A 27,164-nucleotide genomic window follows, 5' to 3' on the forward strand; every position below is an offset into this window, starting at 1 on the left:
TATCTTATCGCTATCCTTATTACACGTCACAAAAAAACCTGGCACACAAAAACTACAGGATTTTGAGCTCGCGGCAATCTCGCCCGTGCTAGAAACCTTTCAAAATGCTCAGATGCAAAACACAGTCTTGCCAGTGCTGTTCAATCCCCAGTAAGGTAAAGTTTACTATGACAGCTGATGATTTTTTGTTTGGCGAGGATCGACGGTTTGATACGCGACGGAAAGAGTCACAAAAGATTGACCCATGGCCTATCGGACATTTTATGGGTTGTTTGGGCTATGGGACAGCTTGCAAATTGTTGTGTGTATTATTTGTGGCAGAGTTACATGTAGCAAAAACAGTTGTTGTAAACTTCAGTCAGTGGGTCACACCGTTTACCGATGGCGGCAGGGGAGGTACTGGCGGAACTTCGTCGACTGCATCGTCTTCATTACCCTCGTCATCTTCCTCTTCACGCAATAGTCTAGCGGCCATCTGGGACAAAAAATTTAAATAATTGCGATAGAAATGACAAATAGCTTACCTTCATGGCCTCTGCTTCATTAGAATAGTGTCGTCCACGCGCACGAACGAAAGCGGCGTGTTTAGCAGCGGCTAGGACAAGATCGATGAGAAGGTCTGGAGAACGAATCATGATTGGGCCTACTCTCTTCGTCCATTTCTTCGCCAAATTCAACCTCGTCGCCTGGCTCTCGCCCATCAGCACGGATTCCCCGCCTCGCTTCATCAGGCAGATTAAAGCTAGTGCTGCGGCTAGAATGGTCGCTGCCAGACCGGCCCGAGATAGAGCCAGATCGCCCGTTGCTCGAGAAAGAAGTGCGTCTGGAAGATGGACCGGAGCCGGGAACGTCTGCACCTGTTGGAGAGGTCGACATTGTGGGTGATGCCGGATTGGAGTTGGACCAGTGTCCGTTGAGATCGAGATTGGGAATTTCTGCCGGTTGATTTAGCGAGCAGTAACAAAGCTGAAAGCCGACGCGCCTCCTTCGACAGTATCAGTTTCGGCGTTATACCTCACGTAGGGCGTCTTGGGTTCCGTAATCTTCATGAGACTGTCTTTCTGGATCTCAGTAAGAGCCAAGTTCTCTTCATCCCATTGTAAGCTGCTGCGATACGAGTGAGTCGTTGATAAGGACAAGGCAGACTACTACTCACTGGCCAACGCTGCCTCGCGGTTCAGGAGCGTGCTTGAGAATACCCTTTGGTTTGGAATTGGAGCGAGGAAGGGCTGGAAGATGGGCGGGGTCGATATCGGGGATTATTTCGGTGGGTACAGACATGGGTGGTGGTGGAGCAGAACCAAGATATGAGTGCGAAAGCCAAAGCGCAAGAAGTGATCCTTCCAAATTAGGAAGTACCCCCGCCTCATTCTTTCGTCACTGTCTCTACCTTTTCCTTGGAATACGTATATGGCACACTGTACGCTCGTGAACATTTATCCCTGTCGTTTCACGAGGCAGTGTCGCCCGAGCAAGCTTCAATTATTGATTGATTCACGCCGTGTCCTACGCGTGTGTTAACAATCCAATCCAACCACTTCTCTAGCAAAAACGCTTCACAATAACTCGCTGCGATCCTGAATTTACACAAAAAAAGCATTTCCGTGGACCACCCATCGCGAAACGTTCGACTAGGCTCCAACTTACAAGGAACGTTTTCAAACTCATTGCCAACTTTCAGTTGTTTCCCTTCTCCGACCAAAGCGCTTCCCAACCTGGATCCACCATACATCATACCCGATAACTTCCGTTCATCACGAGTTCGACTATTTTCAAACCCTGCTTGCGATGAACGCCGCCGCAGACCTCGCATCCTGACCATACGTCCTGCTGCCTGTCAACTTCGAAGTCTCCTCAAAGTAGGATGGCTTACAAATGCGGGGGGAGAATCAAGCTGCCGCCCTATTTCTCACTGTCAGCGACACGTTTCTCGTGGCAATACTCAAGCCATACCTGGCAGATGTTGTCGCCCTGTTTCACCCAGAGTTAGCGTGTTTATCATAGGAGCGCGGTTCACAGCTCACCACATGGCAGATAACTTTGGTGTTCGCGGCGTCAATTCCAGCGACGGCCTGGCCGTTATCCGGGTCTCCCTGAGTATATTGGACCGCGTGAGTTACAATATTTCGAGCCCACACATAGCTTACAAAGATAACTGCAGCCTTGACACGTTTAGAGACGTCCTCGGAAAGCAACTTGGCGGAATTATGCACTAGTTGCCCCCCTTGGCTGTATCCGACAGTGACGAGGGCGGCCTACCAACATCTTATTAGATGAAGGACTTCTATAGCGTCAATGTACTCACATCAGGGCATGCGTCCGCCGCCTGGGTCAACTTTGAAGGAGTCGTCTCAGCTCCCAGAATTCAAAACACAAGACACCTTACGTCGTCCGCCATCGTCTTCGAGCCTTGTTTATCACCGCCGACCAAGAATCCTGGGATATTCGCAGGGTAGTCGACGCCCTGGAACGACAGCGTCCTTCCTTTCAATGCTGCTTTGAGCGCCGCTTGCAGAGGCGGGCCAGCGACAATCCCAATCGGAGCCGGCTCCGTTGTCCCTCGGGCAAAAATAACCTGCTCTCCATCAACATGCTTTTCTAGACTTGTAATCTACGCACCATAACATCGGCACAAGCCGCACGAGAGGAAATGACCACTGGGGCCGCAGAAGAAAGCGAAAAGAACAACGACAAGAAGACGGTGGCGAACAACATGATGAACGACTGGCGAATACTGACTTTGTTGTGTCTTGGAATGCTCGTTTTAAGTATGGCGTCCAATCTGGACCCGAGAAGAAATTCTCGATCTTGGCGTTGCCGGGACGGGTACAGTGGCATTTACGGTGCCATGGGGTAACACTCAGATATTTCAAGCCGATCAATTGCTGATGATTGTCTCCTTGAAGGCATCAGTGCAGACTCGAAGGTTTCGATGGTCAAATCTATCCGAATCATTGAAATATATCCACGATGATGCTTGGGCTTCGCAATTCTTTCTTTCTTAGGGAGCTCTGAAGTATTCCTGACGCAGGCAATTTGTGACTTGCGGTTATTCTATCAACGTCGTCGTCATGCAATTTCCCTGTTCTTTTGCTTCCGTTGGAGCTTGTATTCAGTCAATTTCAGTGTCTTGGATTCTCAATGATCAAATATCACAATCCTCTACTGCCGTTCGTCTGCCCGTCATCGCGTTTGTCAATATTTATCATTAGACAATTCAGCCAATATTCAACTGTGGGAAACTAGAAAATGCAGTCTAACCCGCCATCGAAATTTCACCTAGGCAACCTGCGTAATTTTCCCTGTTCCCACATCGTACACCCATCCTGTCACCGGTGTCCCCTCAAGGATCAAGGGCTCGCTCTTCAGATACGCAACATCATCTTTCACCGCTTTCTCCAAGTCCTTGAAATCGAGCCAGTCGATTGCTTCGACACGTGCGGCGATCTCGGCATTACCAGGTGCCGCGTCTTTGATGATGGCTTGCACGTCCGGCGCGGTAAATGTGAGCATGCCGCAGTCGGTATGATGGAAGACGGCGATTTCCCGCGTTCCGAGAAGGCGTTGGGAAAGGATCAAGCTGCGCAACGCCTCTTTGCTGTCGTGATGTCAGTAGATTGGACAATTTTGGGACCTGCGAGCTACTTACGCAACACCGCCGGCATTGCGAATGATGTGAGCGTCGCCCTCCTTGAGGCCTAGATGGGCTTCTGGACTACCCTCGTCAAATTACGAATGAGCAAATAAACCGGAAGTATACTCGAGACGAGCATCCATGCACGTTACTAAACCCAATCATAATTAAAACTCCTCCCAAATCACGATAAGATAAGGACGATTAACTCACCAATGGCCAGCTTCCTCGCGGGCGGCAAGGCCAACGACCCTTTGTCTCCGAAAGAGGCAACATACTGTGCATTCCGCTCGAGAAAAGTTGTGTGTTGTGGTTGGGAAGCCATTTCGTCACCTTTTGTGTCCGTGTCGAGCTATAAGACATGGAGCTAAGATGGCGCACGGATGACGCGATTGCGGCGCGGCACTCACGCACACAGGAGCTTGAGAACTTCATACCGGCATTGGAAATACCGACTCACAAGCATTTTCGGGATGTTAGTCAAACGTTGAACCGTGACTGGAAATGTAAACAAGTGGATTGCTACTAGTGAGAGAGCTTGAAGACACAAATAATCGGTATAGAAAACGATAAAGAATCCTAAAGAAAACTGCCCACCTAAACAACGAGAAGATTGTTTGCTGAACCTCGATCTGTTTACCATTTCCTCGCATTGCATGAACGAAGATGTTGTGCTTGCCCTACGCTTCTCCTTCAATCCCCCTGTTCTTGGGCGAATTTCTCGTCTTCATCCACCGACAAACACCCATTCTTGAGCCTCTTCCTGCTTTCGAAGTCGTTCGTAGCGCCGAGTTGGTAAAATCGTTGTCGCAGTCATTGTTGGACTTCATCTTGGACTGTTCATTACGGGTGTCATCGTTCATTACAACGCCACTCGTGGTACTGTTATGAATGTATTCAATAGCTTTAATATCCACGTCCTAGTGGATCCTATGCCAGTGAACAAGATCAGGATTCAAAATTAATGTTGAGTCTTGGGTCAGGGTCGGGTTTCTCCAAACGAGCCAAACGAGGGCGCAGGTTGATTTCTTTCGCGATTGCTGCACGCAGTTTCAGGATGGTGGGATGATCTATGGTGGGAAACTGTGCGAAAGCCTTCTCCAGAACATCCAACATGAGTTTCCTCGCCTTGTCACTGAAATTCATATGCTGTATGGCGACGGAGAATGTCCTGTTCTCATCCGCGTTGAATGGATACATAATCTACAAAAGGCATCGGTTAGCAAGCGAAGATTTAGTGCGGTAGTGCATACGCTGAGTAAACACTCGTCTGTGAGCGAAGGAAACAGGGTTCTCTCTGTCAGTCGTTTAGGGTCCGCCTTGTACGGCCTGCCGGCATATAACATGATGCTTTTTTCGTCGAACTAGGAACCCAGATTAGTCGCAAGTTGAGAGTGAAGAATTGTTAGGCACCAAAGTCGCAACCACTCGCGGAAAAGACTTGTCCTTGGCATCGACTGTTGGAGATTGTGGAGACTGGTGTTCGTGTTGGAGACCACAAACATGACCCAGCTCATGGTATATCGTCCGCATCGCCGTCTCGAGATCTTTCTTAGGCATTTTCTTCTCCCATTCCGCGTCAGACGGTAGTCCTCCCAGGTAAACGGTAGTATAGCGCGGTCCCGGGAGTGTTGGGTCTTGGTTTTCGAAAACTGCTGTCCGAATCATTGGGCCAGGTTTCCCCGTCCAGCCCCAGCAGCCAGCAGCAGTTGGAACGCCGAAAGCAATGCGAAGGTCGACCTGTTGGCGGATCTCCTCCTTCGAGAAGTCGGCGTTGGTCATGAAATTTGTGTGGTTGGGAATCCTCTCGAATTTAACAGCCGCGTGCTTTTCGAAATAGTCCATGACATCTCGGACAAGCTTCTGTCGATACGGAGTAGGGGGTGCGGTCATTTTTTTTGGACTTGTCACAATCCGACTTCTTCTCGTCCGGTTTCCATTGCATGAAGCCATAAGAGATCTTGCTATAGACAGGCCAGATATCTTGTTCTTTGTTGATAAAACCTTGAGGACGGACCTCTGAGTCCGTCGTAGCCGGGGGTTCTTCTTCTTCCAAGTCTGGCGTGCCACACCATTTCTCCGCAGGACAGAGAACAAAACCTATGGGTAAAATTAGCCATTTGAGAAGCGGGAAAACAACAGCAAGGCATACCTGGTTGGTCAGAAGGTATTGCGGTTGTCATAGTAGCACTTGTATCGCCACCAAATTCCTCGCTGGTAAAAAGGTCCAAGAGTTGTGTGAGAAGGTCTGCAGACATTTCGGTCAGAGTTCGCTGAGAAATTACCAGTGGCTTTACATTCTCTCTTATAGTCTCATCCAGGCACTGTCATCTATCCACGATATTCCTCGACATCCGACCATGATTGCTGGGCGCCAGGGCTCAGTGCCAAAGGTTGGCCATAGAGCCTCCCATGCCGTTGATCGCCCAAGTATCCTGTCGTGCTGAGAAGCCCGCAATGTTCCTGCTATTGTTCTTTTTGGACCAATGCCCCTAAATGTAAAGGGTCAGCATGTTGAGGAACAATCTAAAGACTTGGACTGCAGCCTCACACAAATTCAAGACTGGCACTGGTCGGATTCATGCACGTGAATGTGACCACACGTGTGACACTTCCACAAATTGACTTGAACATGTGATTCATCGTTTCTACACTTGTCCATCATCTCTTCATGCTCTCGCATTTTGTTAATGCTGGGTCCTAGACTTAGCAAAATACACCTTGCTTGTCTATGAACATGACCATATACGTCATCGAATGAAGCCAAACAAGGCCATGTCATGCACGCTGATCCTCACTGTGTATCGCTTGGCTGAACCGGAGCTTCATGACCTCTGCCAGCGACAAACAACCATCTGACTGCATCAGTTACCTCTTCCGACAAGCAATGCGGAGACTTGTGGTGAAAACCCTCTTCTAATACCTGCGAGCGCAAAGACATATCGTCATTTTCCACTTTGGCTCATTCGATGCGCACGTCCGAGTTGCGATCTTCGTGGTTGCATCGCGACGGAGGGCATGCATCAAAGATCCCCCAGCCGGGGAACTTGTGGAGAATCATTCGGGGTTTACCTTCAAAAAGCACGCGCCTTGAGTCTGCTTAGGACCGGTCCGCGATGCGTCGACCTCTCACTGCCGTCCTTCCACTCCTCGTTGCCGCTTCCAATGTCGCTGCCCTTGGGAGTCAATGCTCAAGTCCTCTCGGTGGAGGAAGTGCAGCTTCTTCAGGTCTTTCCCGTTATCTGTTATGAATGAACACGCTCACTAATTTTCTCTTCAGATCCGTTTTGGATGAAGAACATTGCACGTCAAGGAACGTCGCCCTTCAATCCGAGTGGTCCATCCTATCAGGTCTATCGTGATGTCACGGCGGCGCCATACTTTGCCAAAGGCAATGGTGTTGACGATGTTGGAGTCCCTCAATTCGATGACCCTCCTCGCTAACAAACCTTCCAGGACACAGATGCTATTAATCGGGCAATTGCAGATGGTGCTCGTTGTGGAGATTTGAACTGCCAGTCGTCCACCTTGACACCGGCGCTCATCTACTTCCCCAGCGGAAACTACTTGATCACGAAACCCATCGTCCAATATTATTATACTGCTCTGTGGGTTTTGTTAGTTTTCGTGATGACGTTACTCAAGCTGAATAGCGTCGGCGATGCGAAGAACAAGCCACACATCGTTGCCCGTGGGGACTTCACCGGCATCGCTCTCATTGACGCAAACGTTTATACGGGCGGTCCCATACCAGCAGGAGGATGGAATTGTCCCAGTAGTGATCCCCAATGGGTGTGTCTTTTGAGTCCTTCGCGCATCAGCCCAGCTAATATCCAAATTATAGTACTGTCCCGTGAACAACTTCTTCCGCTCCGTCCGAAACCTGGTCCTCGACACTCGTAATATACCGGCAAATCAATTCGGGACAGGCATCCATTGGCAAGTCGGTCAAGCCACTTCACTTATTGGCATCGATTTCTTGTTATCAACCGCTGCTGGGAATTCGCACCAAGGCGTCTTCATAGAGAACGGCTCTGGAGGCTTCATAGCGGACCTCACAATTAGCGGCGGTGCATTCGGCCTTTGGGTTGGGAATCAACAGTTCACCATTCAGAATGTAAAGATTGACGGAGCCGATATCGCCATCTCGCAGGTAAGCCCTGTGGCCATTCAACGCTCCAAACTGCTCATGCATCCCCCCCTCAGCAATGGAATTGGCAGTTCACCTACAAGAATATTGTCATTACCAATGCTCGCATTGGCTTCTCTGTCAACACGAATGGCCAAACGGAAGCAAATCAGTCTACTGGTTCAATGACTATCCTCGACAGTTCGATTAGTGCCAATGTAGCAGCGATTCAGGTTTTCCTCGTCCCCTTGTCTTTAAGTTTCCACTGATCTTTCCCGTAGACCAACACTGATCAATCTTCCAAACTTGCAGGGGCCATCTTCCTCCAGAATGTCAACTTGGATGGCTCAGCGACCGGATTTGTGGACGGTGCTGGGCATACCTTCCTTCCTGGAGGCGGAACTGTGAACCAATTTATTCTCGGCAACGTATATTCGGGTATGCAGTCGTTTGCTCGCCTTGAAAACGAGCCCTCTGATATTGTTAGCAGGGAATTCAACCTCACATTCGTACAACACGCAACCTGTTCCAGGCCCAACTCTCCCGGCTCAATTGCTCGATCCCACGAGCAGCAACAATGGTGTCTTCTTCCGCACGCGACCCCAGTATAACAACTACGCCGTGGACGGTAAGTGTTGCCTTGCAGAATTCAAGTAATCATTAATTGGGGTGCAGAGTTTGCATCGGCCAAGTCGAACGGCGTGAAATGCGATGGCACCACCGACGACACTGAAGCCCTTCAATCCTTCATTGACAAGTTTTGGGGCTGTAAAATCCTATATCTTGACGCCGGGGTGTGCAAGGTATCCAACACCATCACTATCCCAACTGGGTCGATTGTAGTGGGGGAGTTTTGGACCACGATCTTGGCATCTGGCTCGGTTTTCAATGACCCCAATAGCCCGAAGGCCGTTCTTCAAGTTGGGAACCGTGGGGACAATGGTGGCGTGGAGATCTCAGATATTGTCGTCTCGACTGTTGGAGGGTCCGCCGGTGCGATTGCTATTGAGTGGAATACTAATGGCCCTACTGGACAAGTGGGGGCCTGGGTCCGTGTTATTTCTCATCTGCGTCCTCTGTTTCACCAAGTGTTTAGGATGTCCATGTTCGTATTGGCGGTGCTGTCGGAACAAACATGCAAGTCAGTCAATGTCCGACAACAACCACAGCAACTTCTTGTATGGGCGCCTTTTTGGGGCTGCATATCCGTGGTGGCGGTTATTTCGAGGTCAGAAGTTTCATAGAAAACACCGGAATCAGCTAATAATATAAAATGCGTAGAACCTGTGGGTGTGGACTGCTGACCATGACCTGGATGATCCCGGTCAACGCCAAATTAACGCATTCAGTGCTCGCGGTGTTTTCATCGACCATGCTTCCGGTCCCGTTTGGCTTGCCGGCACTGCATCAGAACATGCGGCAAGTCTTTTTTCTGCTTTCACGCTTCCTTCTGACCTTCTGGACAAGGTTTTCTACCAATATAGCATCGTTGGTTCCCAAAACGTATATATGGGAATGATTCAGACCGAGACGCCCTACTACCAGCCAACCCCGGCGCCACCGAATCCGTTCTCAGCGCTGGGCGATTGGGACGATCCTTCTTGGGGCAGTAGTGGCTCTGCCTGGGCCTTGAACATCGCAAACTCATCGCACGTCTACGGATATGGTGCCGGTCTTTACAGCTTCTTCATCGTAAGCTCCGTTCACAAGAGACTGTCCGTTCATCACACTGACTTTTACGGTCAGAACTACTCTCAAGACTGCAAAACGTCCGTTAACTGCCAGAAGTCTCTTGCTCTGGTGGATACCGACAGTGTAGCGGTATACCTTTATGGATTCAGCACCATTGGAGCGACAACTATGCTGACGGTTGGCGCCACAGATGTTGCAAACCATGCAGACAATGTGAACGGGCTCCAAAGCACTCTCAGTCGCTGGTCCTCTTCCGTACAGGCTGGTGCACGGGTAGCCAGTAACGCCAATTCTTCTAGTCCTGCTTCACGTTTGGTTGTGTAACTTAAAGATAAGTTAAAGCAGTTGATAGACTTGTACATGTATTTAAAACTCTACGACTGCCGAATTGAATGTAACAAAGCCACGAAGAAAGTTCAAGTGTATAGACACTCTGTGTGACGCGGTTGACTTCCTTCCTTTCTGTTTCCACTGTCGCATTTCATCGACTAGCCCACGGTTTGACGGAAAGGCGTTCTTCAGACGGCTGACAGTCTTCATGTGAGGTTCTACTGCGGATCTCTGCTCCAATACCCACACTAGAACATCGACTTATTTATCCGACAGAATTAGTACCACTGAACCATATTAGAAAGTTGCTTTTCCAGCTTTAATACCTGCCCATGATATCGATGCGATTGCACATTGATCCAGGACCGATATTTCTAGCGATACTTGGACCTCTCCCTGTGTATTTGATGGATTTGGGTTAGGTATGGGGCTATGACAGGCTTTGGCGCCGTTCGCAATGTTCGCGGCCAATGGAGAAGACTTCAAGTTCGGAACTGCCGACATTGAAAATAGGGCCCGAGTCGTGCGAACAGGCGAACAACTCATGTGCCAAATTCGGGAAACACTTGATGAGGTTTTCCAAACCACACGACCATTCTGCTTTGCAAGAAGTCCATCACGGGCCGCACTGTTTTGTTCTGTTCTATTCAAGGCGCTGAGGCTCTCGGGGAGATTGCTTGCACGACCTTATGGTTCGCGCGAACACAGCCAGTCGATCCGGTTACACTCTTCTCGCGAATCAGCCTCGAAAACGTGGAGCCGAAGCTTCGCGTGTGGCTATAGTCTGGTTCTTCAACCGTTGAAATCAAGGATTAGACAACTGTGAAGAACGAGTATTCTTGCCGTCGCCGACATTGTCTATTGCAATAAGTAGCCATCCGAGTCACAAAGCAACTCGAATTGTTGTGTGAAATATGGGGGAAACTGCTCTTGCTTTGAACTGCTCTTCTGTTTAAGTTGTCAAGCATGAAAATTAAGAGATATATGGTCAAGTAAGTCACCATAATTCAGTAGAGAGCCATTCGAGGTTAGTTGCACTCTTACGGTATGAATTCAATTGCAGCTCTCCCTCCCCTTTCCACACAGTTCATGCACTTGGATTTGTTCCAACTTCCCGGACTTCGGGCGTGACGGCCGGACGGAATTGCCTAACCGGTGAATGGAAAGGACCCACTTAGCACGTCCACTGGCTGTTCTGGGTAATTATCTGGCACTTATGGATTGCCTATATAAGTAGCACCAGAAAACGGACATACGAGTAAGTGCTTATGGCGTCCGCTCCGACAGAGATTTGGCAGTTGATCATAAAATTTGCAGCAACATCGGAAGCCGTTTCTACTGTCGATTACCAGCCATTCGAACCTGGACCGGAGTTGCAAAATACGGAGGAGTCGGCGATTCACGAGCGAGTGCGCCTGCGGACTTGTTTGGCGTTAATGCTGGTCTCTCGACGATGTCGCTCACTGGTAGCAGAGTTTTTGTACCGTGATGTGTGCATCTATAGCCCAGCAGGACTTTCAAGCCTGATCCAAGGTCTAGAACGGTCTGCGAGCGAGGACGGCGAGAAGGCATTGGGACTTCATGTCCGTCGACTCGAATTGCTTGGGCGTCGTTCTATCTCGCAAATCGCCACACCCTCAGGCGACCCAGACCACGATCTGCCATGGCCAACGGCCCCGATACCCCTCGATGACTCTGCCCCATCGCTCGCGAATCTCCTTGCCTTGTGTCCACAAGTCAATATACTTGTTCGACCATGCCTTGTCCTCAACACCCCGAATATTATTTTTTGGGCCCATCTCGTCAGAGACCCTATCGTCCAACCATCGACGCATCTCCGCCGTCTAGAATGGCACGAAACAGAGCTTGACGTTCGGTTCTACGGCAATAACCATGGCGCCCGACTTCGCGAGCTTGTCGGTACTTCCCCCAACCTAGAATATTTATCCCTTTCGTCAGACCGACCAACTGCGTTGGCTGACTTGGCACTCCGGCGAACCCTCCATACCCTCCGTCTTGATTGTTCGCATTTTGATGCCGCTGGCAATCACCAGAATTGTTTGGCGTCTCCTCCGCCCAAGATTGTGTCCTCCCAGTCAGCCGTACGGCAACTGATCTTGCATACTGTCACGGTCTTGCCGAACCCGCTCCTCGATTTCATCCAGACGGCAGGCACGCAAATCCAAACACTCGAGTTGGCATTCTCCCCACAGATGGTATTTCCAGGCAACCGATTGAGACAAATCCTCGTCCGAACGCCCGCTCTCACCGAGCTCGTGTACTTCCTGGGTGCACCTGAAATTAGTGCACTCGCCAACGGAGTCCGAGCGCCGAGTGTCAAGAGGATCCGTCTGAAGGTGGACCCCGATACTTGGAATCCTATCAGGCCAGTTTTGCGCCGGCAGATGGAGGTGCTAGAGGGCGAGTCGTTCCCCGAGCTGAACGAGCTTATTTTACATGATCCAACGAGGTGGTTTCAGAGGAGGGAATTGGGTCGAGAGATGCTTCACCGCATTATACGGCGTGGTTGTGCGATAAGTTACAGTGATGGAGCCCCAGTGGTGGTATAAAGACGTTGCGCAGAAGAGAATTAGTAGAGCAAAATCGCTGGAATTTGACTTGACGGTCCAGGTCCTCGGTAGTTCATCGTGAAGGACGCAATGAAGGAGGCCTGTTGTGACCGACGGTGACGATTCAGATCTTACTCATCACATCTGACTCCGACCTCTCCATTGTCTATGGCGTCTTCGTCCCGCTCCGCAGAGAACACATACGAAGCTCAGAATGATCAACGGCTGGACGAACTACACTCTAAGCTACGCACGCTTCGTGGTGTCAGCCATGTCTCTCCTTACCCAGCCAAGCTCTGACCTTGGACTTGTTCAGGTCACGACGGATATTTACGATGATGTTGAGCGACAGAATGTCATGTTAGACGACACAGTATGTCCTTGTAGTCCAGCTGCTGATCATAGTACTCATGTGGCCAGGGAAATGGATTCAACTCATTCGGTGCTTCCCTAGCGCAGACAACGCGGCGGGCTGGCCAGGCATTCGGAATCAGCGAAGGTGGACTGCGGACGTGGCGCATCGCCCTTGGTGTTGTTGCACTATTCTTTTCGTTCTTGTTGGTCCGCAAGATATTCGCATGGTGGAGTGGGCCGGCAGCTGCTCCGCTTTGATTTGGGTTGTCGGGGTTGGATATCATGGTGCGTCATGTCCAGATTCTGTGGCCCATCGACTGAAACAAACCCGAGTATATTATATTTCCTTCTAACTTGCTCATTCATAATGCTCCACGACGCTTTTTTGTTTTTCTCGTCATTGCGTAAGGTCCCGGCTTCGGAAGCACTCACACAAACCGTAAACCAGGTACATAGGTGTTTAGCACGACAGGAAGCTTGAAGCCTCCTGGAATCAAACGCCACCGGAGCCCTGTTGACGCGACGACCGGTCAGTAATCCCGGATTTTGACGCTTCAAGCCAACGCCGGTCGACAGGAGTTCCTGAGGACACTGGTATAAAAAGGGGGAGAGAATGGAAACCCCATCTTTAATTTCTCCAACGGCAATGACTACAGAAGCAGCCTCTGCGAAGCTTACCCAAGCTCTTGCTAAGCAAGAGTATCCCAACCAGAGTGTAGTTCCTCGTGACGATTCCAGTGAGTTCTATTTTAGTTTATCTTTCTGGTCTTACTGATGGCGGCAGACTATGTTCTCCTTCCCGCCGATACATGGTGTGGTACATTCGAATCTCCTGCCGAGCCCGAAACCGACTTCACGATAAATGCCTACATTCCTGATCGGACCCGTCACCTTTGGCGACTCGACGATGTAATCACCTATGGCTTCATGCCCTACGAGACCAAGTACCACAGAAACATTCCCGACAAGGCCGAGCGCTGCGATCCCACGGATTATCGAAAAGACGCGTTCAAAGCTGCCTTGAAAGTCTATCTGGACAACGTGCCTCTCAACTTCCAGGAGACGCACGAGGATATGAGCAAGCTGGATTTCTCCAAACCAGAAGATCGCAAAAAGGTTAACATTCGCATCGCTTTTGGGTGGCCAGTTCAAGGGGGAGCCTGGGGGTGGACTTCGGGGGGAGAGGCGCTACGATGCGCACAACAGTATTCCTCAATGATCCTGCCGACGCTCCTGGCCCGAGATTCGCATCACTCTTTCTTGGGGGTCTTCCCAGCTCCGCAGAGGACGCGAAAGACTTCAATAAAGAATGGCTTGCTGAGGTGAAGCGGACGATCTATCATGAGATCGGCCATGCCTTTGGACTAGACCACGAGCATGAGTCGCCGCTGTCGCCAACGTCCAACAAGTTGGATCCCGTCACTGCCACCATGGTGGCTACACTGGTCTGTGGCCCTAGACTCGAGTAATATTGTGTTGAACATTCTTTCAGTTTGACGAGAAGAGTATCATGTTGTATTCGGGCATACCATACAAAGCAGACCCGAAAAAGGTCACCAAGGACACCCTTTTCCCGTCTCATACGGATTTCGTACTCCTTATGGTAGGCGTTGACTATTTTGGTGGTGATGTCATGCTAAACCCTGCCGATTTTTTGCCACAGCTGATGTATCCTGACGTTGCTGAACCAAGCGGCGCGTTTGCGCATGCGGCGAAGAGCATGGGCTTTAACCAAGACTCGATAGACGTCATGCTGGGCATGCTGAAAGAGGCATTCGAAGATCCCACCGCGATCAAACACAACATCATTGACAACTTGCGCAAGATTATCGCAGACAATATCAATGAACACGCTCGTTTGGCGGTTTGAACACGGTCTTATGAGACTTCACTACCAGCACCACAATTACTTGGCGTGGTCATCCGTAGTGCATAACCTGTGTATTATCAAAAGTGAACAATGAAGCCTCGTTGAGTATTACTATCCACATCTAAGTTGATGCTCTAGAAGCTCTTCCTGGGGTCACGGTCACATAGAAACCATACTTATGGCCTCGAACCGCCATCTCTCTCAGGTAGTCTACGTAGACTCCGACTCGAATTCCCCTGGTCCCCCACAACAACTAGAAACGGGGTCACCATGCACTAGCATATCAAGCTTGCCTAACGAGATTCTCGCTGAGATTTTCACCCAGTGCCTACCAGTTAAACTTGGACTCCATAAGGGTTACATCAAGGCCGAGGGATATAATCCATCAGCGAATACCTACATCATTCCTGGACAACCAGCCAGCGATGCTCCCGCCCCGTTCCGTTACTTGTATCTTGGGTTTGTCGGGAATGGAGACAGATAGCAATCAAAACACCCAGGCTTTGGTCTAGCGTTTCGTTGTGCATTGTCGACAATTGCGTTCTGAATACCAAGGGCGTAACTCGTACCGAAATAGCCCTGGAGAAGCTTCAAGCATTTTCGCAACGAGCGAAAGCCCGGCTATTACACACCGGAAAAAGCAAAATATCAGCTTGAACAGAAACTGTAATTGATTTTAGACCAATCTGAAGTAGAATTAGGCCAACTTAAATGCAAAGTTTTAATTGAGCAGAAACCTACTCAGAATTTGGACAAAGATGTACAAAAATCAGCTCCAACAAAACCCCTTCTTTCTTCTAACCCGAAATGGCCATGGAAACTACGCCTATCAGTGCTAGTTTCTGTGCTATTGAAAGTGGCAATTTATAGCTCACTGATTCTTGTACAGAAACAAAGGGTTTCTGTCTGTTTCCAGCTCACTGATTCTTGCACAGAAACCCTTTGTTTCTGTGCAAGAATCAGTGAGCTATAAATTGCCACTTTCAATAGCGCAGAAACTAGCACTGATAGGCGTAGTTTCTATGGCCATTTCGGGTTAGAAGAAAGAAGGGGTTTTGTTGGAGCTGATTTTTGTACATCTTTGTCCAAATTCTGAGTAGGTTTCTGCTCAATTAAAACTTTGCATTTAAGTTGGCCTAATTCTACTTCAGATTGGTCTAAAATCAATTACAGTTTCTGTTCAAGCTGATATTTTGCTTTTTCCGGTGTGTTAGCCATCGGGCTAGGCTGCACCCATAGTTCCTCCTCCAAGACGCAAACCGACTTTGTTTCCATCGTCGACGCCCTCAAAGCTCACACTCACAAACTGGCATCGTTAAAGGTCAAACTTAGGACGGAAGACATGCGTGCTTTTAATGCCTTGGCCCGGGGACGGCTCGACTTCTCGAAGCTACGTTCAATCTCCCTTGGTGGTGGCGAGGACTTCAACATGTTTCAGAATCTTCGAGACCTTCGATCGGTTGTCCTTGACTCTATTTGGCTGGATCACATCCAACCGGTGATTCCATGGGCCCAACTTACCCACCTCACAGCAAAGGGTTTTACATTCCGAGGATTCCTCGATATAATGAATATGACTAGTACTGTCAATCTACGGCAAATATCCTTCGACTTGGAACCTCGTGAATCCGACTTGTATCCGTGGCGTCGCTCTCCGGATACGGACGAGGAGTTCATGGACGCTCCCGAAGAGCGCATCACTCGAGAAAACTTAACAGAACTCGCTGTTTATGAAGGACGTGTAAAATATTCACACGCGCTGCAGCATCTGAGAGCACCATTATTGAAAACGCTCACTGTTGGAGTTTCGAGTGGCTGGGGAGGACTAGAGCCTGAACCCGACGATGAACCGCAAGATTTGGAGCATTTCGTCCCCGATCCTGACGTACTCGAGCCATATATGCTGAACGACTTTTTCCGTTCTTCAGGCACAACACACCTCCAAAAGCTTGTCCTTCTCAGTGCCTGGCGCCATTCTTCCTGGCCAGATCACCGTGACGATGATCCTTTCTATGACTTGCGAATCACGGAATTAATCGTCGGGGGCGGCGTGGTCCGTAAATTCGCGGAGCCATTCCTCTTGTTGTTGCCTCAGCCCAGGTTTTTGCCTTGCTTGCGTCGGCTTGAAATCCGTTGTCACGAGAGGGACAATGATGAGTGGCAAAACCCATATTACGTGAATAATGAAGATGATGAGAACAGGGACGAGGTCGATGATGATACTGTCCTTCCTTATGAAGATCATGACGAGCAAGATTCAGAGGACGAATTAGAAGATGACGCAACGGGCGGCTGGCCTCAGGGTGAATGGAATTTTCCTTCAGTGTTGTGGTCAGCGGGCCATGCTATTTTGAGACGCAATGCTGCTAGCGGGCGGTATCGCGACCTCACTAGAATCCAAATCTTCAAGCTACTATCCGATGGGAAGAATCCCAAGATGTATCAGGTTGACGAGGAACGACTGCAACACATCAAGCGGTTACAAGCATCCGGAGTGGTAGTAGTAGCTGGGTCGGAAGATAACAAACACACTGTTATATAACAACAATTGCATTGAGTACGGAGCGCCAATCGATATCCAGCTTTACTTCCCTGAGTCGCGGGTGTGAAAATTGACTTGCCTAATCGGGACTGTGAGCGGTTGTTGTGACTTGTTTGATTTCCAAGGCTTCTCACCAGCCACGCGCCAAGTTCAAGTGATCTCCGACGCGGAGGGACTGGCATGGACAGCCAGCAAATTGCCGGCGAAAAAGACCCTCAGGACACTCTTGCTGCTGGCCACACTGAGTCCGAGGCTCCCGCAGACACCCTTCCCTCTTCTTCACCACCACCACCGGATGAAGAGAACCCGGCGGTTGCTCCAAGCAGCACTGTTTCCAACGACGAGGCTGCAATACACACCAGCGAACTCACGCAAAATGAACCACCGCTCAATGCAGATGACGGGCGCGGCTGGTTACCCCCCGACCAAGATATCAAACGCGTCAAGGTTTGTTTGTTTTCACGGACCGCGTTTCCTTTCGTAACTTTTCAATTAGGTTTATGAACTCGTGGGCCAACGATGGGTTGACCAGGGAACAGCATTTTGCTTTGGGGAGTACCAAGAGGAGACGGAACAGGCACATCTAATTGCTCGGTCGGAGCGCAACTTCGCTGATGTCATTCTTTCCACCCCGATTCGTGCAAGCGACGTTTATCAGCGCCAGCAAGGTGTGTTGCCTATCCAGCCTTCCATCCAATTTCCTATCTTGTTCAAGATACGCTCATTGTGTGGACCGAGCCAAACGGGGCCGACTATGCCTTGAGTTTCCAGGATCCGGAGGGCTGTCTCGAAGTGTGGAACTTTATTTGCGAAGTCCAGCAACATATTACCGGCCTTGAAGCCACTCGAGCTCTATCCTCATCCCCCGATATCGACGCTCCCGTTGTCACAACTCCACAACTTTTACGGAGTGGCCAGCTTCCACCGCCAAAGTTTGAAATACTCATCGACATTGAGCGTGCCGTGAAGGGACTCCCCAGACAGAGTGCGGGAAGAGAGCGCATATGTGAACATATCATGCAAGTGGTGAGTTTCAACTTGCGGTCGTTTGCCACTGGCTAACATCGACATTCCAGGATTACATCGGGACTCTCATTCAGCTCTTCAAAGAGGCAGTGGAACTAGATATTATCGATAACCTGCTTGGAGTGTCTGGCCTGTTGCAAGCCATCCGTGCGTTTACTACGTCATTCTTCCTTGTTAATTGTCTCACGCGACCAAGTCCTGTTGAACGATCACAATCTCTACGAGCACATCATCACCGATGAACTGTTCCCCGACATCCTCAGTATACTCGAGTACGAACCCGAGTTTCCCATGCACAAAGCAAACTACCGCGAGTTTATCGAAAAACAAGCGCATTTCCACCAACCGATACCGTTAAACGATGCCACATTGCAGCGCAAGATCCACCACACCTATCGTCTCCAATTTCTCAAGGATGTCGTTCTGGCTCGGGTTTTGGACGACTCAACTTTCAACGTGCTCAACTCGTGTATCATCTTCAACCAAATTGACATCATCAACCATATCCAGGCTGACCACGGTTTCCTCCGCGACGTTGTGAAACTGTATGTCGACGAGGAGATGCTTGTTGGCGCGAGTGCTCCTCGGAAAACTGCTACGACAACAAATGGCACCAAATCACCGCCTCTTCCACCAAATGAGCTACCTAACTCCAACGGAATCACTCCCTCGGCTCACCAGCCCAGACGTTCATCTGGCGCTTATGCGTTTGCCCCACCAGAAGACTTGACTCCTGAAGAGATTCGGATCCGACGCGAAGTAGTCTATCTCCTCCAAAGTCTGTGTGCATTGGGCAAAAACATTCAACTACCCGCGCGTATGCAATTGTTCCGCACCCTCGTGGACCGCGCTGTTCTTTTTGCCGTTCAATGGGCCTTGGGACTACCAGAAAATGATCCCGAATCCAGGTCTGTTTTGAGTGCTGGCGGCGAAATCCTTACGGCGTTGCTTGATCACGACGCTTATGGTGTCCGCAGTCATGTGCTGAAACAGGTCGGGGCCATCGAAAAGGAGCGGTCAGCGGGAAAGCGTGGGGCGGATAAAGCAGAGACATTGGCGGAGCTTGTATGTGGAATTGTTGCGAAGAGTCAGAATGTCGCAATACAAAGCCAGCTCGGCGATGCACTCAAGGTCTTTTTGGAGGTGCCTCCGCCTGGTGACACGGGTCCGCCACTGCCACCTTCGGAAGCTTCCGTAAGCTTTCTTAATCCTTCAATCAAAAATAGCTCATTTTCATTCACAGCCTGGTGGTATCCGCGCTTCACGCAAGGATGAGCCTGGAAACGAGCGTTTCCTGGAATATTTTTATCGAGACTGCGTCACTATCTTATTCAGACCCTTATTAGAACTTCCGGAGTGGAAGTACGCGACTGGTTGGTTACATTTAGTTGTTGGCGGCCGCCGGAGTCTGATGCATTTCATTAGACCCAATTCTCTCATTAACTCGAGAAGAAACGAATCGCTTCACCTACCTCTGTGACCTGTTGTACAACTTTATCTCGGGACATAACTTCCGTGGATACTTCTATGTCGCGTCGTCACAAATTCTGTCTCGTGTGCCCACGTTGTTTAAGGCGCGAGACAAGCATCTACAGCATGGTACGTCTTAGCTTGTCCCGGCTTCTTGTGCTTCATCGATTGGTTTTAGCTGCGTTTCGGATCTTTCGGCTATTATTGAGGACTAATAACGGCAATATGCACACACTCGTTATGAAGCATGATCTCCTCAAGCCAATACTCGATCTGACTATGCGGGAATCGAGACGCGATAACCTACTGAGTTGCTCATGCCACGAGTACTTTGATTACATGAGACGGGTTAGTGGAGCTTTACTAACTGTTCTGGTCTGGTCTGGTCTGATTATGTCGGATAGGAAAACGTGAAGGACCTGATCAAGTTTTGCATGACTCGCCATGAGGAGGATATTCGAAGACTTGCCGAAACACCACTTGGGAAGGACCGCTACGTCATGTTCATTCGACGTTGGGAAATTAACAATGAACCCCCGCCGCCCGAGTCAGAGTCGAAACCAGAAAAGTATGCCATCTTCGGTTCGATTTGATTCAAACACTAACTCGTTGGAATAGACCTTCGGACAATCCCCGTTGGCAGGCCGGTCAGCGTGTGCTTGATGCTGAAGAAGAAGACTATTTCAATACCGAGGACGAGGATGACTATATTCCGCCCATAAGTCACCAGCAATGGGTTCGCAGTCTTGGTGGCGGTGCTAGTCGAGGGTCGTCTCCGATCCCGAATCTCAAGCGGAAACGGAGGATGGGGTCAATCGGAAATGGTCTTATACCGCTGAACCTCAACGTGACCCAACGATCAACTTCCCCGTCATTAGGGCAGCTGATGGACTATGGCGAGGATGATGACGATGCCATCAAACGGCGCCCCTCTCCGACACCTTCAGAGGATGGCGATGGGCCACTAACACCACCCGCCACGGATGATGATGATGAGGAAGACAACATGTTGGAAGCCCTCGTTCGCACTAAATCAGCGCCTGGGCCGCCGCGCCTCGCCAAACGAAGGCGAACAGATGGGGATGATGACGATGAAATGCTGGAGCGCTTGACGAAAACGTCGAAAAAGCAGGACAGTGGGGCTCTGAACAAGGGGGGAGCACGGACATTGACGACCAAATCAGGAGACGACCCGCCCCCACTCAAAAAGCTCAAACTCAAGTTTGGGATCGGCGTGTCGTCCGTCGTACAGGCTGCTACTGCCGCTGTAACGGACCTGAAGAACGGTGCCAAAGACGGTGATACGGGTTGAAGTACTGTTATTAGGCCTGTCGCTTTCGTTTTTCTTGACCCACAGTTATTATTTTTGTTGTTTTAATTGTACTGCTTTACATTAGAGGCGGTTCGCAAATAGAGTCGTGATACTGAGCATCCAAAGTCACCGAAAGTTGTGCGTAAAGAACTATGTCGCCCAAGGGTCTTTAGATCTTGTTTTGAGCTTCAGCGCTTCAGCCTTGTTGGTTGTACTAAAAATTTACATTTCTGTGCTTGAACCATGCAGGGTGTTTTTTCGTTCCCCTCCTCCCCACAGAACTTGAATGCTCCAGTACTTGGCCCCCATTCAAACAAAGTCAGTTTATTAATTGGTTTAACTAAATGTCAGGAAGGGTGTAGTATCGAAGCCTGGAACCCATTCCCACTTCAAGGCAAGGAGGGTAGTGTCAAACTGCAAGCCGCGGATGGTCGTTGATGTTGTCGGCAATGACCTCGCGCAACCTGTCGATGATCTTGTGTTGTATCCCAGTTGGGTCTTCGAGAGCATGATGCAACATGTCCAACATGATGTCTCGCGAGTCTTTCGTGTAACCCATGCTCTTTGCCGCTTTCGCAAAGTTGCCGTCTTCTTTTGCGCTGTCTGGATACATCAACTGCGTTATTTAGCCTGATATCGGTGCCGGAGCAAGAGAGCCATGCATACCATAAGAAGCACAAGATCAGTGTGAGACGGGGAAAAGGTGTCCTTGGTGACCTTTTTCGGATCTGCTTTGTACTTTATGCCCGAATATAGCATGATGCTCTGCTCGTCGAACTGGACAGATTTCAACAAGATGGCCATGAAATTCGAATGCACATCCTTACCAGTGTGGCGACCATAGTTTCAGTCACTGGCCTCAGCTCCCCGGTCGTCGGCGATAGCGGCGACGCATGCTCGTGTTCTAATCCAAGGACATGACCGATTTCGTGGTAGATTGTTCGTTGCGTCTCCTTGCGCCATTTTTCGGTGATTTTTTTCGCCTCCTCTTCCGAAGAAGGAATGCCTCCCAAAAAGACGGAAGCATATGTTGGCCCGGGTGCTTCTGGTGGCTTGTTCATGAACACTTTTTGGCGGATCCGAGGCCCAATCCCCATCGCCCACCCCCAATAGCCTTGTTGAACTGGGGAGCCAAAAGCGATGCGGAGATCGACTTTCTTGCGATGCTCTGGGTTAGAGAAGTCGAGCTTGCTCATGTCTTCGTTCGTTTCTTGGAAATTGAGAGGGAGATAGTTCAAGTAGAACTTCAGAACGGCTTTTACAGTGTCTTTCCGAAATTCTGTCGGTTCACAGTTCTCCGCAGTATCGTCAATGTTTCGTTTGTACTTGGTTTCGTATGGCATGAAACCATAAGTAATGACGTCGTCAAGTCGCCATAGATGACGAGTCCGGTCAGGAATAAAGGCATCGATGGAGACATCTGGTGCAGGTTGAGGAGATGCCTCGACTGTACCGCACCATGTATCAGCAGGGTGAATGACAAAGTCTACGGTGATCATGAACCTTGAGACGTTGTTTTGCGAGACAGCACAGGAATACTCACTGGGATCATCTGATATTGGAGCGGCATTGTTATCGGAGAACTCCTCCTGCGCGAGGATTTCAGAGAGTTTGACGAATGCTGCTTCTGTGGCCATTGCGGGCAAGTTGTGTTTCGATTTGCTTCGAACACTGGGGGGATCTTTTCAGTGTTTCGTCCTTTTATGGTCTCGTCCTCAGGAACCTATGTCGGCGGCATTGCTGGCCAGCCGCCAGGGCAACCAATCCGCTGGTGGCGGCTGGCGAGGAACTGCAGGCTTCCTGTCGCGCTAAGCACAATGTACCTGACACAAGAGGCGACCGGAAACCGCAACGATGTCTTTGTATATATGTTCCACTGACATTTCATGTGCTGCGTGGTTGGGGGTGAGTAGGGGTGAGTTTAAGGTGCTGTCACATTGTGACAGCATTGTGACAGCACCCCAAGGTCTTCGAAAAAATGCCAACGACAATCGCAATGGGAGACGAGTTTTGTTTCTACTGCGAGAATCCCGGGCCCTTACGCAAGTGTGCTCGATGCGAAATTGCGCGATATTGCTCGCAGGAGTGCCAAAAGAAGGACTGGAAACCAACCCACAAGGCTGTTTGTTTCAACCGCAAGGAGCGTTTGTCAGATCCGACAAACCCGCTGCTCGACCAGTATATGAAGGACTATATCAAGTGGAATAAGACGTGGCAAGACCCTATCCTTGCGTGGGGCTTGCTTGCGGCGAACCTGGCAAACCAACCAGAAGATTATCTGACCAACCACACGTAAGCTTGATCTCTCTGTAAGAGAAAGATGCTGTTTCCGAGATGGTTCAAAGGTACTATGTCATCCTCAAACGGCGCTCACAGACTAAGGGTCATATACCGGCTCCGGCACGCTTTGAGGTGAAGGGTCTTTTTTGTTCTGTTCATCCAAGGACTTGCGTGCTCACTGACTACTAGGTGACGATGGGCGGGATGCGGCACGATTCTGAAATTATCGAGGAGTATCGCGCAATTCCTAATGCAGAGTACAGTCAATCACTCCTACGAGACTTTAAGAAAGCTCCCAGGGCGAATAACTGCATACGGTGTGTCGTGGCATTGCCCGCCTGTGCAGTCTTCGGTAACACAGCAAACCTTGTCGAAAATCTCGCAGCGAATATGGGCATCTCGTCTGCTGCACTGACGGACCCGTGCTCTGGGGAGGCAAGGCTGTTGTGCGTGACCCTTTCGGCAACATGGCAGAAAGATTTCAGTGAACATGTTCGCGAAGGAAATGGCAAGTTAATGCTAGCTTACTTTCCGATGAAAATAATCGCTTTTATTAGCAACGGGACATGTGCAAGTTCTTCAACGTGTCCAAACTTCATTACAGGGCCACGTGGAGCGGCTTCTGGATGTGGATTGATCCACTATACGTAGCTGTAAATGTGCTATGCACTCCAACTTGTCTTCTTTGCGGCCTAAAGAAGATTTTCTATCGCTATCGGAAATTTCCATTTCGGGACTTGAGCGGTAGTGCCGCATAGCCACATTGACCATGTGGGAATATATTTAACCTGCCATCAATTCTGCTGTTTTATCCGTCAATCCTCTTCCTCCGCTCCGACTCCCATGCCCATCGGATCGATGCTGTCCCATTGGAACGTCTACTATAGTCTAGGCAGTCCTCACCTCACTGTCTCAGCACCATAACCTTGCGGCATCTATGGCGTCACTCATGCAAAACACGCGTTCATGGCCTTCCCTCAAAAGCCATTTGTCCGCAGGTCTTCTCACCTCTGAACCTGCGAGAGCATGTCGACACAAAGGTGAGCACTACGCATCCCAGACTTATACGTTTCGGCTTGTTACCTAACTCATCATCCCCAGAGTATCTTCACGACGCCAAAGCAAAGGGAAAAATCGGGCAGATCTGGGAGGTGGCTTTCGAGCGGCAAGCGGGGCCTCTTGGGAACAAAATACAAATGGTCTAGGTCTTTACGGGACAAATCCTCTCGACGATTCGCATATGCAGCGTTCATTCTCATTGGGCCAGGCAGGCACGCCCAATCTTACTTCCACCACCACCCACACTTATCTGCCGCCACGGCCTCAATCACAAGCCTCTGCTGCAACCAGCGTCGATCATGCGCGTTCTAGCGCGCTCGCTTCCATTGCGCGGCCAGGGCATTTTCATCGAGCACCTGTGTCGACCAGAACTCCGTATACAAGCCCGGTCGTTGGAGGCGGTTTGCCATCGCTTTCCGGCCGCGCTGGATCGCACTCGTCATTGGTTTCCTCCGCCTACACCTACAGCCCTCGCAGTCGCCAGGGATACTCCCCTAGTGATCAATTCGGGTCCGGGTATGCTTCGAGCCGGGGAATTCGTAGTCGTGGGCCAGGCTCACTTGGAGGTTATGGTTCGATGTCCATGTCGTCTCTTGGTTCGGGATTCTCGTCTCTGTCCCGCTTCACCAATGGCACCGGCACGGGAAGCAGTCTTGCTGCTGTCGGGTCATACGAGTCAGGTCAAGATGGGTATGGGTACTTCTCGGGTCAGTCACGGGACTCCGCCTCGCCTGGCTGGTCCACCCAACGGCACGGTGATTTGGTTCGCCCATCATCGAGGTATAGCACCATTCCTCGTGATCGGGGACGCAGACCCATCTATGGTGATCGCGAAGACGACATGAACAGCCTCAACTACGCGCTTGCGGGGCTTAATGTCTCCAGCCGCAGTCGTCATCTCCCTGCAATCAGACCTTCGAGAGGAAATGACTTTCATTCTGGGCCAACTTTCGTCGTCGAGCCTTCTGATGCGGGGTCTGATGCAGACTACGAGGAAGACGAGTATTATTCCCGACACAGACACGAGCGAGGCAGCTATGACTCCGGGTCCGGCTTTTCTGACAGTGCATATACCGACGAGTATGAAGCAGATTACGATTATGACGACGACGACGAATTCTCTGGCGGAGGGTATGACGAGTACTCTGATGATCTGGTATAAACTATTTGATTTTCTAGTCACGATTGGTAGAAAAACAACTGACATGTAAATACTTAAAAGAAGCGTTCAAGTTGGCGTTTTGTGCCGATGTAGATATCAACGCCCATTGACTTGAGCGTTCGCATGTCGGCCAATTGAAGGTCCGAAAGAATGTATGAGAGATCAGGGAAGCACCAGTTTGAGGTAAGTTTCAACCGCGTTATGGGAGAAGGATTCGCAGTTGCTGGTTTGTTGGTCTTGAAAGAAGTGTTTCGTCGTAGAATGCCGTTCACAGCGCAAGCGACGCAGCTCGCGAAGTCGGACGACCACGGATGCCGGAAGCGCTCGCTGCATTCTACCTCAAGATGTGTCAATTTGGGGAGGAAGAACGGAGCTGTCCCCAATCTGCCAAATAGGTCCGTCAAAACGACAAATGATGTGGTTGTTATCTTGAGCTCGGTGATGCCCAGACTAGCGAGAGGATCTAGCTCGTGTGACTCCCAAAAGGTATGCAAAGTCAGACTTTGGAGAGACGGGGAGCGTCGTAAGAAAGCAGACACACAATCTGGCGGGAGAATTTCGACTTGTTCTGAATCTGAATCCCAGTTTTTATCAGGGTCAGCGTTTTCACTTGATAGCGAAAAACTGCGCAATGAAGGGAATTCGAAGTATTCTAGGACGTGAGGTTCCTCGTCAGGCGCGTAACACTCGCAGATCGTCAGGTCCTTGAGCCCATTATGAACCAAAGGGTCTGTTGGGACTAATTCTCTTTCCCCAGGAAAAAGGCTGAAGTATGCTGATTCGACATTACAGGCAAGACGCAGGAGTTGTTGACACTGAGATAACGCGTAGCATTGTCCTCGAAAGTGCGTGATTTGGGACCATGGCAGGTCAAGACGAGTGGAGGGCAGCACATCCAACATGATTGCCCGAAGACGTTGTGAGCCAGAAAACATTTTGATGCGGCCGGAGTGCGAAGATGCGGCGCTTCCGAACCCCGCGTCTAAGTCTAAGCGGAGTGTGTGCAGAGTCGGAAAATGGAGGTCGAATTTGGCAGCGAGGTTGTCAAAGGCTTCCAGGCCCTCAATTCCAAAAAACACTTCGAGCACGCTGATTCGCGCTGAGCAGCGTTGAAGAGCCGTTACCAACAACTTAGCATCGGGGGCACAAAATGCCCCACCGTTGCCAGCCAGTTTAACGTTCACAAAACACGAGCCGCTCCTCTGGCCAAGGACGTGGAGTTTTTCGGCTTGCCGAGCAAGCGTGGAGGTTTGTAATTCGCCGTCATCACCCCTCGTCCTTTGGCGCGAGGTAAGATGGATCCTGATGTCCGTCCAAAGGAAAGGTGTTTGTATCGCAATGGTTCTCCATCGGCTACAGACTTGAGCAAAGACTAGTGAGGTCGAGTTTGCTCGCAGGGGGTTCTCTTCACCCTTCATGAGGCAGCCTTTGGGAGGGAGGCATTGAACAAATATTTCGGAGAGAATCTCGGGTGGGAGAGCATCAATGGAAAAAGTTGCGTTTGACTGAAGTTGTTTGGTGAGCAAAGTTGGCCGCTGGCGAAGGATTTCCGTCGCGGCTTTATGATGCCCTATTTCTGTTTCGATCCGGGGAATCTCATTGCGTATGGCTTCTGTGTTCATGTCGGGAAAGAACGGTACCGTTTTGCCAGTGATGGCCGTTGTGGTTGACAGATCAAGGATGTGACCGCTGTCACGTCACCCTGCCAGCTCGTTCTCGACTTCGACCTTCAAC

The 27,164-nt window shown here is 50.1% G+C and overlaps 12 protein-coding genes across 12 annotated transcripts; 6 read left to right on the top strand and 6 right to left on the bottom strand.

Moving 5' to 3' along the window:
* Positions 1-358: 358 nt before the first annotated feature.
* Positions 359-1,281, bottom strand: MIND_00778000 (Cutinase; the record flags this gene model as incomplete). The annotated part of the gene is made up of 4 exons (XM_037364468.1): positions 359-475; positions 525-935; positions 963-1,107; positions 1,157-1,281. 4 exons carry the CDS (start codon positions 1,279-1,281, stop codon positions 359-361), a joined length of 798 nt encoding a protein of 265 aa, XP_037220112.1.
* A 491-nt stretch (positions 1,282-1,772) lies between these two features.
* Positions 1,773-2,838, bottom strand: MIND_00778100 (Carbohydrate esterase family 5 protein; the record flags this gene model as incomplete). The annotated part of the gene is made up of 8 exons (XM_037364469.1): positions 1,773-1,827; positions 1,874-1,902; positions 1,954-1,971; positions 2,025-2,093; positions 2,148-2,255; positions 2,306-2,335; positions 2,387-2,575; positions 2,620-2,838. 8 exons carry the CDS (start codon positions 2,836-2,838, stop codon positions 1,773-1,775), a joined length of 717 nt encoding a protein of 238 aa, XP_037220113.1.
* A 441-nt stretch (positions 2,839-3,279) lies between these two features.
* MIND_00778200 (Carbonic anhydrase) lies at positions 3,280-4,069 on the bottom strand (the record flags this gene model as incomplete). The annotated part of the gene is made up of 5 exons (XM_037364470.1): positions 3,280-3,598; positions 3,650-3,715; positions 3,761-3,785; positions 3,848-3,986; positions 4,049-4,069. The coding sequence occupies 5 exons, from the start codon at positions 4,067-4,069 to the stop codon at positions 3,280-3,282; spliced, it is 570 nt and encodes a 189-aa protein (XP_037220114.1).
* Positions 4,070-4,582: 513 nt separating this feature from the next.
* Positions 4,583-5,709, bottom strand: MIND_00778300 (ZnMc domain-containing protein; the record flags this gene model as incomplete). The annotated part of the gene is made up of 4 exons (XM_037364471.1): positions 4,583-4,837; positions 4,888-4,998; positions 5,048-5,598; positions 5,652-5,709. 4 exons carry the CDS (start codon positions 5,707-5,709, stop codon positions 4,583-4,585), a joined length of 975 nt encoding a protein of 324 aa, XP_037220115.1.
* Positions 5,710-6,750: 1,041 nt separating this feature from the next.
* Positions 6,751-9,779, top strand: MIND_00778400 (uncharacterized protein; the record flags this gene model as incomplete). The annotated part of the gene is made up of 12 exons (XM_037364472.1): positions 6,751-6,862; positions 6,915-7,042; positions 7,091-7,242; positions 7,288-7,426; positions 7,479-7,787; positions 7,841-7,996; positions 8,045-8,201; positions 8,251-8,391; positions 8,439-8,812; positions 8,860-8,991; positions 9,045-9,455; positions 9,510-9,779. The coding sequence occupies 12 exons, from the start codon at positions 6,751-6,753 to the stop codon at positions 9,777-9,779; spliced, it is 2,481 nt and encodes an 826-aa protein (XP_037220116.1).
* A 1,274-nt stretch (positions 9,780-11,053) lies between these two features.
* Positions 11,054-12,967, top strand: MIND_00778500 (t-SNARE coiled-coil-like proteiny domain-containing protein; the record flags this gene model as incomplete). The annotated part of the gene is made up of 4 exons (XM_037364473.1): positions 11,054-12,255; positions 12,484-12,619; positions 12,672-12,728; positions 12,776-12,967. 4 exons carry the CDS (start codon positions 11,054-11,056, stop codon positions 12,965-12,967), a joined length of 1,587 nt encoding a protein of 528 aa, XP_037220117.1.
* Positions 12,968-12,991: 24 nt separating this feature from the next.
* Positions 12,992-14,579, top strand: MIND_00778600 (ZnMc domain-containing protein; the record flags this gene model as incomplete). Its single annotated transcript, XM_037364474.1, has 9 exons — positions 12,992-12,994; positions 13,043-13,113; positions 13,174-13,238; positions 13,286-13,303; positions 13,366-13,446; positions 13,494-13,914; positions 13,953-14,154; positions 14,202-14,312; positions 14,373-14,579. The coding sequence occupies 9 exons, from the start codon at positions 12,992-12,994 to the stop codon at positions 14,577-14,579; spliced, it is 1,179 nt and encodes a 392-aa protein (XP_037220118.1).
* A 1,342-nt stretch (positions 14,580-15,921) lies between these two features.
* MIND_00778700 (RRM domain-containing protein) lies at positions 15,922-17,121 on the top strand (the record flags this gene model as incomplete). The annotated part of the gene is made up of 1 exon (XM_037364475.1): positions 15,922-17,121. One exon carries the CDS (start codon positions 15,922-15,924, stop codon positions 17,119-17,121), a length of 1,200 nt encoding a protein of 399 aa, XP_037220119.1.
* A 123-nt stretch (positions 17,122-17,244) lies between these two features.
* On the top strand, positions 17,245-20,929 carry MIND_00778800 (SMK-1 domain-containing protein; the record flags this gene model as incomplete). Its single annotated transcript, XM_037364476.1, has 10 exons — positions 17,245-17,568; positions 17,618-17,789; positions 17,837-18,147; positions 18,198-18,294; positions 18,344-19,341; positions 19,391-19,520; positions 19,573-19,746; positions 19,796-19,965; positions 20,022-20,185; positions 20,236-20,929. The coding sequence occupies exons 1-10, from the start codon at positions 17,302-17,304 to the stop codon at positions 20,927-20,929; spliced, it is 3,177 nt and encodes a 1,058-aa protein (XP_037220120.1). The 5' UTR covers positions 17,245-17,301.
* Positions 20,930-21,338: 409 nt separating this feature from the next.
* MIND_00778900 (ZnMc domain-containing protein) lies at positions 21,339-22,566 on the bottom strand (the record flags this gene model as incomplete). Its single annotated transcript, XM_037364477.1, has 4 exons — positions 21,339-21,545; positions 21,596-21,706; positions 21,757-22,415; positions 22,473-22,566. The coding sequence occupies 4 exons, from the start codon at positions 22,564-22,566 to the stop codon at positions 21,339-21,341; spliced, it is 1,071 nt and encodes a 356-aa protein (XP_037220121.1).
* A 320-nt stretch (positions 22,567-22,886) lies between these two features.
* Positions 22,887-25,430, top strand: MIND_00779000 (uncharacterized protein; the record flags this gene model as incomplete). Its single annotated transcript, XM_037364478.1, has 5 exons — positions 22,887-23,221; positions 23,275-23,341; positions 23,399-23,655; positions 24,235-24,249; positions 24,311-25,430. The coding sequence occupies exons 1-5, from the start codon at positions 22,908-22,910 to the stop codon at positions 25,428-25,430; spliced, it is 1,773 nt and encodes a 590-aa protein (XP_037220122.1). The 5' UTR covers positions 22,887-22,907.
* A 53-nt stretch (positions 25,431-25,483) lies between these two features.
* Positions 25,484-27,052, bottom strand: MIND_00779100 (F-box domain-containing protein; the record flags this gene model as incomplete). Its single annotated transcript, XM_037364479.1, has 1 exon — positions 25,484-27,052. The coding sequence occupies one exon, from the start codon at positions 27,050-27,052 to the stop codon at positions 25,484-25,486; it is 1,569 nt and encodes a 522-aa protein (XP_037220123.1).
* Between the last annotated feature and the right edge of the window lie 112 nt (positions 27,053-27,164).

The sequence above is a fragment of the Mycena indigotica genome (genome assembly GCF_014461135.1).
Source record: "Mycena indigotica strain 171206Taipei chromosome Unknown Mind.scaff0006, whole genome shotgun sequence".
NCBI lineage: Eukaryota > Fungi > Basidiomycota > Agaricomycetes > Agaricales > Mycenaceae > Mycena > Mycena indigotica.